Here is a 15544-nt window from a genome sequence, read left to right on the forward strand (position 1 = left end):
TGGCCTGTTTTATTATCGGGATCTTGGATAGTTTAGGGTTCCCACAGAGAAGCATCTGTAATGGAGAGCCGTGAGGATACTCCTGTAGAAGCACTTGCGAGTGTATAGCGAGGGTATCGGAATCAGTCACCCATTCCCATACGTGTGCCAGCTGCGCTGCATAGTAATAAAATCTAAAGATAGGGATAGCTAGGCCACCCAGCGTTTTTTGGTCTAGACAAGATGTCAAGCCTCAACCGCGCTCTCCTACTGGCCCAGATCAAGGAAGCTAGCAAACTGTCGATCTGTCTGAATATTTTCAAGCATATATATATATATATATATATATATATATATGGGACTGCTGGAGGACATAAAGAAGCTTAGGCAAATACACCATTTTCACCAAATTGACCCTATCAGTAACAGTCAGAGGCAGAGTCCCCCAAACCTTGACCTTTGAACGAAGATACACAATCTGTGGCTTAATATTAAGGGATACGTTGGTACAAGGGTCATTTGATACCCATATGCCCAGGTACTTGAAAGAATCTACCCACTTAAGCGGGATATGGATCAATGGGACAACCGGGATCGGGCCCTTAAGCGGCGTAATGGTGGACTTGTCCCAGTTAATTTTGAGCACAGAGAAGTGACCATAATTAGTTATCAAATCGAGGATTTTAGGCATAGAGGAAACATAATCATCAACGAATAACAAAAGGTCATCAGCGTATAATGCTATTCCGTCCTCTCTCGCGCCCACCCCAATACCCACAATATCTTGAGTAGCTCTATTCAAACATGCCAGTGGCTCAATAGCAATGGCAAACAGTCGGGGACAGAGGGCAGCCTTGTCTCATCCCCCTGGACAGGGGGAAGCAGTGCAACACAAACCCGTTCACGAGACTCTGGCCATGGGCATAAAATACAGTAGTTTAACATAGCTGATAAAGTTGGGACCCATGCCAAACCGACTCATAGCCTCCCAGAGGAAGGCCCACTCCACCGAGTCAAAGGACTTCGCGGCATCTAAAGAGGCTACAACAGCAGAGCAGGCCTCCCCCCGAGAAACCTGGAAATGAGTGAACAGGCGTCTCAAGTTAACAGCAGTGGACTTACCAGGCATAAAGCCCGTTTGGTCGGGGTGAATGATTTGGGTGACAACCCGATTTAAGTCTGGAAGCCAGAACCTTGGCTAGGATTTTAATATCCGTGGGCAGCAGGGAGATAGGACGGTATGATTAAGCTCTACTGGGTTCCTTATTTGGCTTAGGAATCACTATAATTTAATGCCTCCATCATAGACGGGGGAAGCATGTTTTGGGCAAAAATTGTATTGAACAAGCTAAGCAATTGAGGGGCGAAAAATTTTGCATGCTTGTACAATTCTGATGGAATGCCATCAAGGCCAGAAGCGTTACCATCAGGGGAAGCGGAGATTGCCATTTCAATCTCCTCCAATGAAAATGGGGCATCAAGAAAGGCTCTGGCTTCACTAGAGATACAGGGCAGTGGAATGCCATCTAAGTAATCACACAGTTCTAGCGGGGAACAGGTCAATTTGGAACTATATAGTGCTTGATAGTACGAAACAAATTCCGCCATGATCTGGGGGGTGCGGTCCTGTACTGTCCCAGCCGAATTCAAAACCTCCACTACTGTATGAGAGGATCGGTCCCCTCTTGCAAGATTAGCCAAATAAGAACTCAGTCTATCTCCTGTAGCATATTGGACATGTGAGGAGAAGAGAAGTCTGTGTTGGGTTTTCCCCTACAGATATTCCTTCCATTCACCCTGAGCACGGAGCCAATCCAGCTTAGAGGCATCCAAGCCGTCTCGCATATATATCGCCTCTGAAGCAACAACCCGGGCTTCTAAGTCTGCTTCACGTTTTCTAAAGGAGGATTTAAGACTTCCTACCCTTTTAATCAAAGTACCTCTCAGAAAAACCTTAAAGGTGTCCCAGAGCAGAGACACATTGGTGGTGTCTCCATGCAAAACAAAGAATTCTAGCCAGCTAGCTTCCAATTCAGATCCCTCCCCCATATGCGTCAGCCAGAAAGGGTTAAATTTCCACACTGCTTGTCCCCGCTGGCAGTCAAAGTCAATATGTAGCGATATAGGGGAGTGATCCGAAATACCCCTAGTCTCATATCTGACACTTTGAACTTTAGGCAAGAGCTCTCGAGAAAGGAGAGGCAAATCTATCCTAGAGAAGGAAGAGTGAGAGTGCGAAAAACATGAATATTGCCTCAAATCGGGATATTTCACTCTCCATGGATCAACCAAACCCAGCTCCGAGACAGTGTCTGCAAACGGAGATCGCTTCGGCTGTGGGTTGGAGGATGCCGCAGACAACCTATCCTTCTTCTCCTGGTTTAACACATTGTTAAAGTCACCCGTACAGATAACAGCCACTCCAGGGGATGTAGCCATAAAAGCGGACGCCTTTTTAAGCACGTCATGCGAGTATGGAGGGGGCACATATACAGCCAGCAGTAATAGGGAGATGGAGTTAATTTTACACTTTAGAAACACATATGTACCCCTTTGATCCGTTTGCACACTATTAAGCAAGAAGGGGACAGATTTTTTAATTAGGATCGACACTCGTGACGCAGCGGTATGCATGGAATGGAAAGCCCAGCCCACCCAAGGCTTTTTAAGAGACATAATCTTAGTACCCATTAAGTGGGTTTCCATCAGGCAGGTTATATCCGATGCATAATGCTTAATCTGTCAAAGTACCAGGGAGCGCTTAATTTTGTCATTGATGCCCCGCACGTTCCATGACAGAAACCTAACCAAAGCCATAGCACAGCATCCTTTTAATAAAGCAGACTACCCGCGACCAGCCATCTCCAGCAAACATCAAGGAAAATGCGCTCGCGGTCAGTTGCGACATAAGCATAACAGAAACAAGCGCAATGCACAGCAGGAAATGAAAACAAACTAACAATATTATCCTAAGGTAACCCCCACCCCATATACCACTTAAAACTTGCAGCATACCTGGTTCCCTAACAAACAAAATTCCCTAAATATGAACAGTAACAGTTAAGGCAGAAAATACCGTTACATACAAAACCAAAATCCAATTTCCAAAAGGGTGCCAAGAATTTAATGACCTTGAGACAGGAGAATCTCCCAGCTAAACTGAAATCCCCCCCTAGGCCACTACAACCACCCCAACTGAAGAAAACTTCTCCCCCCGGGGACTATATAGTGGGACAGACATCTATAATATAGAGCATAAAAACAGTACGGAAGTATCAACTCGTAGTTACCTCGTCCCCCCACAGCCACACAATCCCAGCGAAGGCTTGTAATAAGCCGCAGAGAGCCCTTATAGGCCCAACATAGCAACACAGCACAAAACAGCAACATGAGAAACCCCCTCCCCTCCCTAGACCACACTCCTAAATGACATAGCAGGAAAGCAGGGAGCAAAATATTGGTTAGTAGAGTGCAGGAGTTCAATCAGCGGCTAACGCCCGCCGAGCCGGAAAGCGTCTGTCCAGCCAAACTGATGCTTCGCAGGGAGTCATGAAGAATTTAGTTTCTCCATCTGAAACCACCCTCAGTTTAGACGGGAAGAGCATGGCATAGGGGATATTCAGTTCTCGCAGCCTGCGTTTCACAGGGACAAACTGAGCTCTGTCTTTCTGAACGTCAATGGCAAAATCTGGAAAGACTGAGATCGGAGATCCGTTCCACATGAGAGGACCCTTGGTGCGGGCCAATTTCAAAATCACATCCCTATCACGATAATGAAGGAGCTTGGCTATGAACGTACGGGGAGGTGCCCCTGGGGGTAGTGGATGCATTGGTACTCTGTGAGCGCGCTCCACTGCAAAGTGTGAGGTAAACTACTCCGCTCCAAATGCATCCAACAGCCAGCGTTCAAGAAATTTTTCGGGGGAGGCACCCTCCTCTTTCTCAGGCAGGCCGACAAAACGGACATTGTTCCGTCGCAATCTCCCCTCCATATCCGTCATCTTCTTGTGTACCTCCGTCATCTGGGACTCCAGAGCAGTGGTACATCTACCAAGTGGCGAGACCGAGTCTTCCAGCGTGGAAATGCGCGTTTCAACCTTGCCGACCCTTTCCCGGACCTGTTGGAGGTCTTGGTGTATAATGGATAGGTCCGCCTGAACCTGACCGATCCTGTCGTCCAAGCGGGCCTCGCTTGTCGGTGACCGCATCCAGTATCTTCTGCAAGGCAGCATCCGAAGCCTCCGCAGATGAGGAACTATTAGGAGGCGACGGTGGTGACGGTGAGGAGGCCGATTGGGCATCCTCCACACGTTGGGGCCGAGCTGGAGGGTTTCTAGCTAATTTTTCTAATTTTGCTGCAGCCGCGTTATTCTGGTGCTGTCTGAGCAGCATAGCCAGCTGATGGCGGGAATCAGGGAAATGTAGTATATCAAAACCGTCCAGTCGCCACCCGCTAGGAAATATAGTATATCAAAACTGTCCAGCTGCAGTCCGTGAAACTGACCAGTGGCTGCCTGTGAGCACAGATAATATAGCAGAATCACTCAGTCGCTGCCAGAAAGGAAGTATAGTATATCAAAAACTTCTCCAGCCGCTGTCCCTGATGTCCTCCACAGGAGACCGACAGTGTACAAAATGGAGGGCCTCTCACCTATCCTGGAGGGGAAGCCGGAGGTTGTGGTAAAATAACCCTATAGCAGCTAGCTCATCCAAGCCTCAGGGGGCCTCAGGGTATATAGGGACAGAGCAGCAAGCAGGCCTTCCAGGGGTTAATATATGAGAGATAGTGTCCCAATGTGATGTGATGTGGAGCAGAGCCGCACATAGAGGTCTAACAGGGCATATGTACAAAAGGCAGTCCTCCCAGGCCGCGCACCGTCTCCCCCGCAGCGCGGTCCGGAAGGCTGTCAGGGGGAGCTGGAGGGCAGAGGCCAGAGCCGCAGGAAGAGAGCAGTGGCGGTACACGCGGCAGCGCCAAAGCGGGAGATCCCGCGGACACTCACACAGTCACAGGGCGGGACAGGCGGAGGTCACACTGGCGTCTTCCCGGCTTCGGCACCACACAGGCAGGAGAGGGGAGTCCCACGTGGTTCAGCATGCTCAGGAACCCGGCACATATAGACAGCCCTGCCGCAGTGGAGAACAGACGAGTGGGTCCCAAAATAGCACAGGGGCTCCTCCACACCCTTAGACGGACACTGGGGTAGTTTTCGGGCCCAGGGGGAGACACAGGATGGGTAGTCAGGATAAAGAAGCTGGAGAGTCACGCAGCCTGTGTGCTACTCCACCTAGTGTAATGTTTTAAAGTTTGTTCGAACATTGACAATATTACAACATTTTGCACTTTTACATGAGATTCTTTCGATAGTTTACTAAGCCATTATTTCCCAAACCTGAGCTTCAGGACCCCTGTGGATCCTGTTGGTTCAATATTTTCTTAAAACAGCAAACAACATTTTTCCAGTCTCTGTGATATTTTTTTCTTTCTTTTTATTGCTAAATCTTAAAACCGAGGCAAAAGCTTGGTGTTGTAGTATAACCTCATTATAGTGAGGCTGGCGATACGGTTACACTTCACCGTGCATACATTGTACACATTTCATCATTGTGAAAGTTAAAAAAAAAAAAAAAAAATTGCTGTAGATTTCTCTCAGAAGCTGTTACTGTTCACTGCAGGAAAAACATTCCGCAGGATATTGTCATCCAAACTATATTTGTGGTTGTTGCTTGAAACTGCAATTTAATTTGGTTCCTGTTTTCTATTCTTACAGCAATGCAGCAAGTCCTGGAGAAACTGACTGACCTACCCTCCTCAACAGGGGCGGAAGAAATCGATATTATTTTCCTTAAAGGAATAATGGAAAATCCCATTGTAAGATCCCTTGCTAAGGTATTTTTATTGTTTGAAATGTCACCTTACTACTAGAATGTCATGCAGTCATAAACTCCCCCCTCCACTCATATTTTACAGCAGTAGCATGCATTATGCCATAATCCAATATAGGGCTAGTGTTTGAGTGTCAGTTGTGTAAATTAAATGGCAGTGTCATGTGACCCCACATTTTTAATGGTTTCAAAATACATCTAAAGGGTTTTAATGTGTTTTGAGTCTGTTTTCAAATCTTGTGGAGACCTTTTGTCACCGTTTGTTGGAGAGAAAAACTAATTTGAGCTGTTCAATTCTCATTAAACAGAATATATATTTCTCTAACGTCCTAGTGGATGCTGGGGACTCCGTAAGGACCATGGGGAATAGACCGGCTCCGCAGGAGACTGGGCACTCTAAAGAAAGATTCAGTACTATCTGGTGTGCACTGGCTCCTCCCTCTATGTCCCTCCTCCAGACCTCAGTTAGAATCTGTGCCCGGCCATAGCTGGGTGCTCCTAGTGGGCTCTCCTGAGCTTGCTAGAAAAGAAAGTATTTTGTCAGGTTTTTTATTTTCAGAGAGCTTCTGCTGGCAACAGACTCTCTGCTACGAGGGACTGAGGGGAGAGAAGCAAACCTACTCACGGCAGCTAGGTAGCGCTTCTTAGGCTACTGGACACCATTAGCTCCAGAGGGATCGAACACAGGTACCTAACCTTGATCGTCCGTTTCCGGAGTCGCGCCGCCGTCCCCCTCGCGGAGCCAGAAGTACAGAAGCAGCAGAAGCATGAAGACATCGAAATCGGCGGCTGAAGACTCCTGTCTTCACTTAAGGTAGCGCACAGCACTGCAGCTGTGCGCCATTGCTCCCACAGCACACCGCACACTCCGGTCACTGTAGGGTGCAGGGCGCAGGGGGGGGCGCCCTGGGCAGCAATTAATTACCTTTTTGGCAAAAATAGACATATATACAGTCTGGGACTGTATATATGCCCGAGCCCCTGCCATTTTTTACACATTAAAGCGGGACAGAAGCCCGCCGCTGAGGGAGCGGGGCCTTCTTCCTCAGCACACCAGCGCCATTTTCTCTTCACAGCTCCGCTGGAAGGACGCTCCCCAGGCTCTCCCCTGCAGTATACAGGTGCAATAGAGGGTTAAAAAGAGAGGCGGGGCACATAAATTTAGGCGCAGATATATATTTAACAGCAGCTACGGGGTAAACACTAAGGTACAGTGTAATCCCTGGGTTATATAGCGCTGTGGTGTGTGCTGGCATACTCTCTCTCTGTCTCCCCAAAAGCCTTTGTGGGGTCCTGTCCTCAGTCAGAGCATTCCCTGTGTGTGTGCTGTGTGTCGGTACGCCTGTGTCGACATGTTTGATGAGGAAGGATACGTGGAGGCAGAACAAGTGCAGCTGAGTGTGGTGTCGCCGCCGACGTTGCCGACACCTGATTGGATGGATATGTAGAAGGTGTTAAATGATAATGTAAACTCCTTGCATAACAGATTGGATAAAACTGTAACCTTGGGACAGTCAGGGTCTCAACCCATGCCTGATCCTACAGCGCAGAGGCCGTCAGGGTCTCAAAAGCGCACACTATCCCAGATAGTTGACACAGATGTCGACACGGAATCTGACTCCAGTGTCGATGACGATAAGGCAAAGTTGCAGCCTAAAATGACTAAAGCCATCCGCTACATGATTGTAGCAATGAAGGATGTATTACACATTTCTGAGGAAAATCCTGTTCCTGACAAGAGGATTTATATGTATGGGGAGAAAAAGCATGAAGTGACTTTTCCCCCTTCACATGAATTAAATGAATTATGTGAAAAAGCGTGGGATTCCTCTGACAGGAAGGTGATAATTTCCAAGAGATTACTTATGGCGTATCCTTTCCCACCAACGGACAGGTTACGCTGGGAATCCTCCCCTAGGGTAGACAAGGCGTTGACACGCTTGTCTAAGAAGGTGGCCCTGCCTTCTCAGGATACGGCCGCCCTAAAGGATCCTGCGGATAGAAATCAGGAAGCTATCCTGAAGTCTGTTTATACAACCGACTCTAAAAAACACATGGAGGTTTTACCTTATAAGGGTGAGGAATTGTTTGGGGACAGTCTCTCGGGCCTTGTTTCCACAGCTACGGCTGGGAAGTCAAATTTCTTGCCTTATGTCCCTCCACAGCCTAAGAAAGCACCGTATTACCAAATGCAGTCCTTTCGTTCTCAGAAGAGCAAGAAGGTCAGAGGTGCGTCCTTTCTTGCCAAAGGCAGGGGTAGAGGAAAAAAGCTGCACCATGCAGCTAGTTCCCAGGAACAAGTCTTCCCCGGCTTCCGCTAAATCCACCGCATGACGCTGGGGCTCCACAGGCGGAGCCGTGGGGGCGCGTCTCCGACATTTCAGCCACCAGTGGGTTCGCTAACAGGTGGATCCTTGGGCTATACAAATTGTGTCTCATGGATACAAGCTGGAATTCGAGGTGACGCCCCCTCACCGTTACCTAAAATCGGCCTTACCAACTTCCCCCATGGAAAGGGAGATAGTGTTGGTGGCAATTCACAAACTTTTTCTCCAGCAGGTGGTGGTAGAGGTTCCCCCCCTTCAACGGGGAAGGGGCTACTATTCCACTATGTTTGTGGTACCGAAACCGGACGGTTCGGTCAGACCCATTTTAAATTTAAAATCCCTGAACATTTATCTGAAGAAATTCAAGTTCGAAATGGAATCGCTCAGAGCGGTCATTGCAAGCCTGGAAGGAAGAGGGGGATTTTATGGTGTCTCTGGACATCAAGGATGCTTACTTGCATGTCCCCATTTATCCGCCTCATCAGGAGTACCTCAGGTTTGTGGTACGGGACTGTCATTACCAATTCCAAACGTTGCCGTTTGGCCTGTCCACGGCACCGAGAGTTTTTACCAAGGTGATGGCGGAAATGATGGTGCTCCTTCGGAAGCAAGGGGTTACAATTATCCCATACTTGGACGATCTCCTCATAAAGGCGAGGTCCAGGGAGCAGTTGCTGATCAGCGTAGCACACTCTCAGAAAATGTTGCGTCAGCACGGCTGGGTTCTGAACATCCCAAAGTCGCAGCGGATTCCTGCGACGCGTCTGCCCTTCCTGGGCATGATTCTGGACACAGACCAGAAGAAGGTGTTTCTCCCGGAGGAGAAGGCTCAGGAGCTCGTGACTCTGGTCAGAGACCTCCTAAAGCCAAAACAGGTGTCGGTGCATCACTGCACACTAGTCCTGGGAAAGATGGTGGCGTCATACGAAGCCTTTCCCTTCGGCAGGTTCCATGCGAGGATCTTTCAGTGGGATCTGCTGGACAAGTGGTCCGGATCGCGTCTTCAGATGCATCGGATGATCACCCTGTCCCCCAGGGCCAGGGTGTCTCTTCTGTGGTGGCTACAAGGTGCTCACCTCCTCGAGGGCCGCAGATTCGGCATACAGGACTGGGTCCTGGTGACCACGGATGCAAGCCTCCGAGGGTGGGGGGCAGTCACTCAAGGAAGAAACTTCCAAGGGCTGTGGTCAAGTCAGGAGACTAGTCTGCACATAAATATCCTGGAGCTACGGGCCATATACAACGCCCTTAGTCAAGCGGAGCCTCTGCTTCGAGACCAACCAGTGCTGATTCAGTCAGACAACATCACGGCAGTCGCTCATGTAAACCGCCAGGGCGGCACAAGAAGCAGGGTGGCAATGGCGGAAGCCACCAGGATTCTTCGTTGGGCGGAGAATCACGTGCAAGCACTGTCAGCAGTGTTCATTCCGGGAGTGGACAACTGGGAAGCAGACTTCCTCAGCAGACACGACCTCCACCCGGGAGAGTGGGGACTTCATCAAGAAGTCTTCACGCAGATTGTAAATCGAAGGTAACTGCCACAGGTGGACATGATGGCGCCCCGCCTCAACAAAAAATTAAAGAGGTATTGCGCCAGGTCAAGGGACCCTCAGGCGATAGCTGTGGACGCACTGGTGACACTGTGGGTATTCCAGTCGGTCTATGTTTCCTCCTCTTCCTCTCATACCCAGGGTACTGAGAATCGTAAGAAAAAGAGGAGTGAGAACAATACTCATTGTTCCGGATTGGCCAAGAAGGACTTGGTACCCGGAACTGCAAGAAATGCTCACAGAGGACCCATGGCCTCTGCCTCTCAGACAGGACCTGTTGCAACAGGGGCCCTGTCTGTTCCAAGACTTACCGCGGCTGCGTTTGACTGCATGACGGTTGAACGCCGGATCCTAGCAGAAAAGGGCATTCCGGATGCAGTTATTCCTACGCTGATAAAGGCTAGGAAGGACGTGACAGCAAAACATTATCACCGTATATGGCGAAAATATGTTGCTTGTTGTGAGGCCAGGAAGGCCCCTACAGAGGAATTCCAGCTGGGTCGATTCCTGCACTTCCTACAGTCAGGTGTGACTATGGGCCTAAAATTAGGGTCCATAAAGGTCCAGATTTCAGCCCTATCCATTTTCTTTCAAAAAGAACTGGCTTCACTGCCTGAGGTTCAGACGTTTGTTAAGGCAGTGCTGCATATTCAGCCTCCTTTTGTGACACCAGTGGCACCTTGGGATCTTAACGTGGTCTTGGGTTTCCTGAAATCCCACTGGTTTGAGCCACTTAAGACAGTGGAGCTAAAGTATCTCACGTGGAAAGTGGTCATGCTGTTGGCCTTAGCCTCAGCTAGGCGTGTGTCAGAATTGGCGGCTTTGTCATGTAAAAGCCCCTATCTGGTTTTCCATATGGATAGGGCAGAATTGCAGTTTCTGCCAAAGGTGGTGTCATCTTTTCATTTGAACCAACCCATTGTGGTGCCTGCGGCTACTCGTGACTTGGAGGATTCCAAGTTGCTTGATGTAGTCAGGGCTTTGAAGATCTATGTTGCCAGGACGGCTGGAGTCAGGAAAACTGACTCGCTGTTTATCCTGTATGCATCCAACAAGCTGGGTGCTCCTGCTTCAAAGCAAACCATTGCTCGCTGGATCTGTAACACGATTCAGCAGGCTCATTCTGTGGCTGGATTGCCGCATCCAAAATCAGTGAAAGCCCATTCCACAAGGAAGGTGGGCTCTTCTTGGGCGGCTGCCCGAGTGGTCTCGGCATTACAGCTTTGCCGAGCTGCTACTTGGTCGGGTTCAAACACATTTGCAAAATTCTACAAGTTTGATACCCTGGCTGAGGAGGACCTGGTGTTTGCCCATTCGGTGCTGCAGAGTCATCCGCACTCTCCCGCCCGTTTGGGAGCTTTGGTATAATCCCCATGGTCCTTACGGAGTCCCCAGCATCCACTAGGACGTTAGAGAAAATAAGAATTTACTCACCGGTAATTCTATTTCTCGTAGTCCGTAGTGGATGCTGGGCGCCCGTCCCGAGTGCGGACTTTCTGCAATACGTGTATATAGTTATTGCTTAACAAAGGGTTATGGTTATGTAGCATCGGTTGAGTGATGCTCAGTTGTTGTTCATACTGTTAACTGGGTAAGTTTATCACAAGTTGTACAGTGTGATTGGTGTGGCTGGTATGAGTCTTACCCTGGATTCCAAAATCCTTTCCTTGTAATGTCCGCTCTTCCGGGCACAGTTTCCTTAACTGAGGTCTGGAGGAGGGGCATAGAGGGAGGAGCCAGTGCACACCAGATAGTACTGAATCTTTCTTTAGAGTGCCCAGTCTCCTGCGGAGCCCGTCTATTCCCCATGGTCCTTACGGAGTCCCCAGCATCCACTATGGACTACGAGAAATAGAATTACCGGTGAGTAAATTCTTATTTTTTTCAAGTCCAAACCACTTTTGAAAGTGAAAAAAACTGTTGTGTATTTGTTTGAGTCTAAGCATAGTTTTAAATGCAGGTTGTATGTGCTTGACTGTTCATATGAATTTGTGAATGTGTCCAAGTATGGTACTTTCTTCATTATATTCAGTAGTCCATTCATTGTAATAAGATTTCCAGCATGTGTGCTACATGTAGAAGCACCATTAACATGAATGTGAAAGTTCTGTTAATAGTAGATTGGGGGGGGGGGGGGGGGAGCATAAACATTGCTAACCAGCCTCTGAGCTAGAAAAGTGATTGGACCCCATTTCCCCACTGGCTTGTGTGGCCATAGTAGCTATGGAATATAGAGAGCCCTGGATTGGCTCCATGACACCCCCTGCCCAATATACCGGTATTACATATTAAACCATGCATTCCACAAACTGTTCATTGCCAAGATATTAACCACTACGTCCACCCAAATGTAGTATGTGTCAAATTTATATATATATATATATATACATACATATATACATATATACATACATACATACATACATACATACATACATACATACATACATACATACATACATATGTGTATGTATATATATGTGTATATATATATATAAAATGTGTAATTGTTATCTATGGAAAACAACAAACCACGGTAAGCTGTATAGTCCCACATTGGAATTGACTGTGAACTGGATAAACAGTGGGGCCCTTGTACCCAACTGGTTGAGATCCTGGGGGCTATCCACTTTGGTAACATGTCAGCTACGTGGATCTTTATTTATGTGGGGAAAATACGGCACTACACTGGTATGCCCACTCATGTTAACCCCAGTGACTATCAACAGATAGAGTTCCCATAGATTTAAATGAACTTTTTCAAGGGCTGTGACTTGATTTGATCAAACTAATCGCAACTAATAAATCACAGATGCTAGTACGAGTATGGGTGTGTACACACGGTGAAATATTTTCTTTCGATTTTGACTATATAGTCAAAATCGCAAGAAAAGTTAGTGCAGATCGCAAGGTGAAATTCACCTTGCGATTCCGATTCGATCCCGATGCGCGGTCCCACCAAGTCGGCAGCACAAGAAAAGATAGACTGTGCAGGCAAGTCAATCCCTGCTAGATCGGTGTACTATCTAGTTCATCTCACATGTCAATGACATCTCACATAAGCCAAAATCATAAGCACACATAGTCCATATCTCAAGAGAAGTTAGTCAAAATCTGTGCTATCTGGGCTCCAGGGAGTTCAAGGGAAATCGCAAGTAAAAATCGGGCATAGCAAGGATCTCACCATGTGTACACCCTATGGATACAGAATAGAATCATTTTAGCACAAAGCAACCTATAAATACAGGGGAAAAGGGCCTTATGTAACAGTTTAGAAGCAGAAAAGTTGATAAACTACTGATAACTCTAGAAAGCAACATCCTAATAGAGCCATTACTAAACTGATGGCAATTTGTGCAAATTAAAGAATATTGATAAAAAGTTAAAAGCTTGCAAAGCTTAACATACTAAGATTTGTGTTTAACAGCAGCAGCAGGTTTCTGGTTGTTGCATATAAAAGGTCTCTGCGGTGTAGATTTAGGACTATATTTGCAAAATGAAGGAAGTACAATACCTCTGTACAGTTCCAATTATCCTGTGCTACTGAAGAATAATCCTTAAAATCTATTATGAAAGTTGACATGAAAGAAAATTCTATTTAGCCAGTAGCCAAGCCTACGGCATGTAATGCACAGTAATGCCTGGGAATGTAATTGCTCTCTGTGTGCACAGAAGAAGCAGAATTTGACAGGTTTCCTTCAAAAAACATTTCTATTATACTTCACTAAAACTTTCTCACCTGGTGTTTCTCACTGCTTAATCATTTTCATTTGTCCTTAACACGTTCTGTTCTCTTTACGTAAGCGTGTATAAAAGATTCACAGACCTATGCATGCCTAATGTACATAAAGCACTCTTAAGAATATGGTAAGCAATTGAAGTTTTGTTATGTTTATACTATATGTTGTTATGATGTTACCTTATCCTTATAATGAGCAGAATGAAATAGGAATAAATAAAATAAAAAACTATCTGGGGGGCTGGCTTGGCTTAGCATGGAGTAACAGCACGTTGCTGTAGCTCCCTAAATATATCCTGTAAATCATCCTGTTCTCTGGCGGATTTCCCTCTCTAACCCGGTATACAGCGGGGGGAATACTCCCTGCACTCTCCGGTGCGTGTACCTGCGATCCGGCGTCAAGTTCTTTCCTGCTATCCCGCTGCAGTGTGCCCTGTGACTGGGAGGCCCGGCTGCTGTGAGACGCGCTGCGCGCCGTTATACCACCGGCCGCGGCTGCCTGTTCTCTTTGCCCGGAGTGTCATATCCACTGGTTTGCAAGGAGGACGGGTCTCCGAGGGGGTCGAGCTGGCGGCTGACTCTCTGCATACTGACCGCGCGGTTACAGTGGTGCTGCCCTGCCGTGAGGACGTTTGGCCTGGGAGGCCGCTGGTACTGTGTAAAGTATGCGCTCAGCTCCCCCACACTGCTTCTTGGAGACATTCTCTAGCTGTGGGTTCTACCATCCGGACCTGGGCAGCTATACTTGAGTAGTGGGGAGACTATTCACTGACTGCCCTGCAAGCTATTCATGTGGACACCATTTTAGGCAGAAACTAGATCCCTTCCTCCAGTGTGGAGTCCAGTCTGGGTCTGGATAAGTGCTGTACTTGGCAAACAGCACTGTAGTTCTTATAGTATATTGACACTGCTTCTCCTGTGGTGTTGCAGCTGTTTTCCTGTTATACTCCTACAGTGCTGCTACCCTCCTGGACATTACAGATATTATCTTGTTATATTGCTTTTGTGCCGCAGCTCCTGTGACACTACTGGATCTCTCCTATTATATTATATCAACGCTTTTGCCCTCCTGGACGATACGGGTGTTATCCTGTTATAGTATTTCAGTGCTTCTGCTCCTGTGTCACTACAGGTGTTCTCCTGCAGTACCGTACCGGCACTGCTGCTCTTCTGGACGCTACGGACGCTATCCTGTTATTCTCTCAGTGCCGCTGCATCTGTGACACTTCTGGTGTTCTCCTGTTATATTGTATAAGTGCTGCTGCCCTCCTGGACATTACGGGCATTATCCTGTTATATCGTTTCAGTGCTGCTTCTCCTGTGACACCACCGACGCTCTCCTGTTATATCAGTGCCGCTGCTCTCCTGGACACTACGGGCGCTATCCTGTTATATTGTCTGGAGATAGTTAACTTGCTGTGTCTGCATACAAATGGTGAAGGGCGGTCAAGCGGCGAGAGCCGCGGCAACGTTAGAAAAATTTGCTAGATCCTCACAGCCTTCTCTATCTGCTAGGCAGGGTGACTTGAATCCACCTTCACCGGCACAGGATGAAGATGTCTCTGCTTCAGCTGACCCTATGCATTCTACCCAACAAATACTGCAGGCAATTTCTGCGTCTGAACAGAGGGTCACCAATAAAATCCGACAAGTGCAGGTGGACGTCGCTCTGCTCCGACAAGTTCTGCAGAAAATAAGAGAGAGTGGGTGAAACTGAACACCGGATCTCTGCTCTTGAGGATACTACGTCTCCCTTGAAAAATAAAGTGGATGACTTGTCGTCCCAGATGGTATCCATGCAGGCGAAACTATCTGATATTGAGGGGAGGCTTTAGCGTAACAACATCAGATTTGTTGGGACTGCCTGAGCGATCTGAAGGTGCGTCCCCTGAGACATGTCTTGAAACCTGGCTGGTCAAGCTGTTTGGTCGTGATGCACTTACTACCCATTTTGCTGTGGAACGGGCGCATAGGCTTCCCCCGCGCCCACTTCCACCAGGAGCACCAGCAAGGACTTTTATCGCACGCATGTTACATTACAGGGATCGGGATGCTGTTCTCCG

The 15544-nt window shown here is 47.7% G+C and overlaps 1 protein-coding gene across 6 annotated transcripts in view; it reads left to right on the plus strand.

The window, feature by feature from the left end:
- PALS2 (protein associated with LIN7 2, MAGUK p55 family member) overlaps positions 1 to 15544 on the plus strand; it is a 315351-nt gene that overhangs the window by 116907 nt on the left and 182900 nt on the right. For 5 of the 6 annotated variants that reach the window (XM_063921695.1, XM_063921694.1, XM_063921698.1 and 2 more), the window contains one exon: positions 5751 to 5869. In XM_063921695.1, coding sequence (XP_063777765.1) covers positions 5753 to 5869 — 117 coding nt within the window. In that variant the 5' untranslated portion in view covers positions 5751 to 5752. Of the gene's footprint in view, positions 1 to 5750; positions 5870 to 15544 lie in introns of those variants that run through there. The other variant, XM_063921693.1, reaches the window with a different exon arrangement.

The sequence above is a fragment of the Pseudophryne corroboree genome, chromosome 5 (assembly GCF_028390025.1).
Source record: "Pseudophryne corroboree isolate aPseCor3 chromosome 5, aPseCor3.hap2, whole genome shotgun sequence".
Classification (NCBI taxonomy): Eukaryota; Metazoa; Chordata; class Amphibia; order Anura; family Myobatrachidae; genus Pseudophryne; species Pseudophryne corroboree.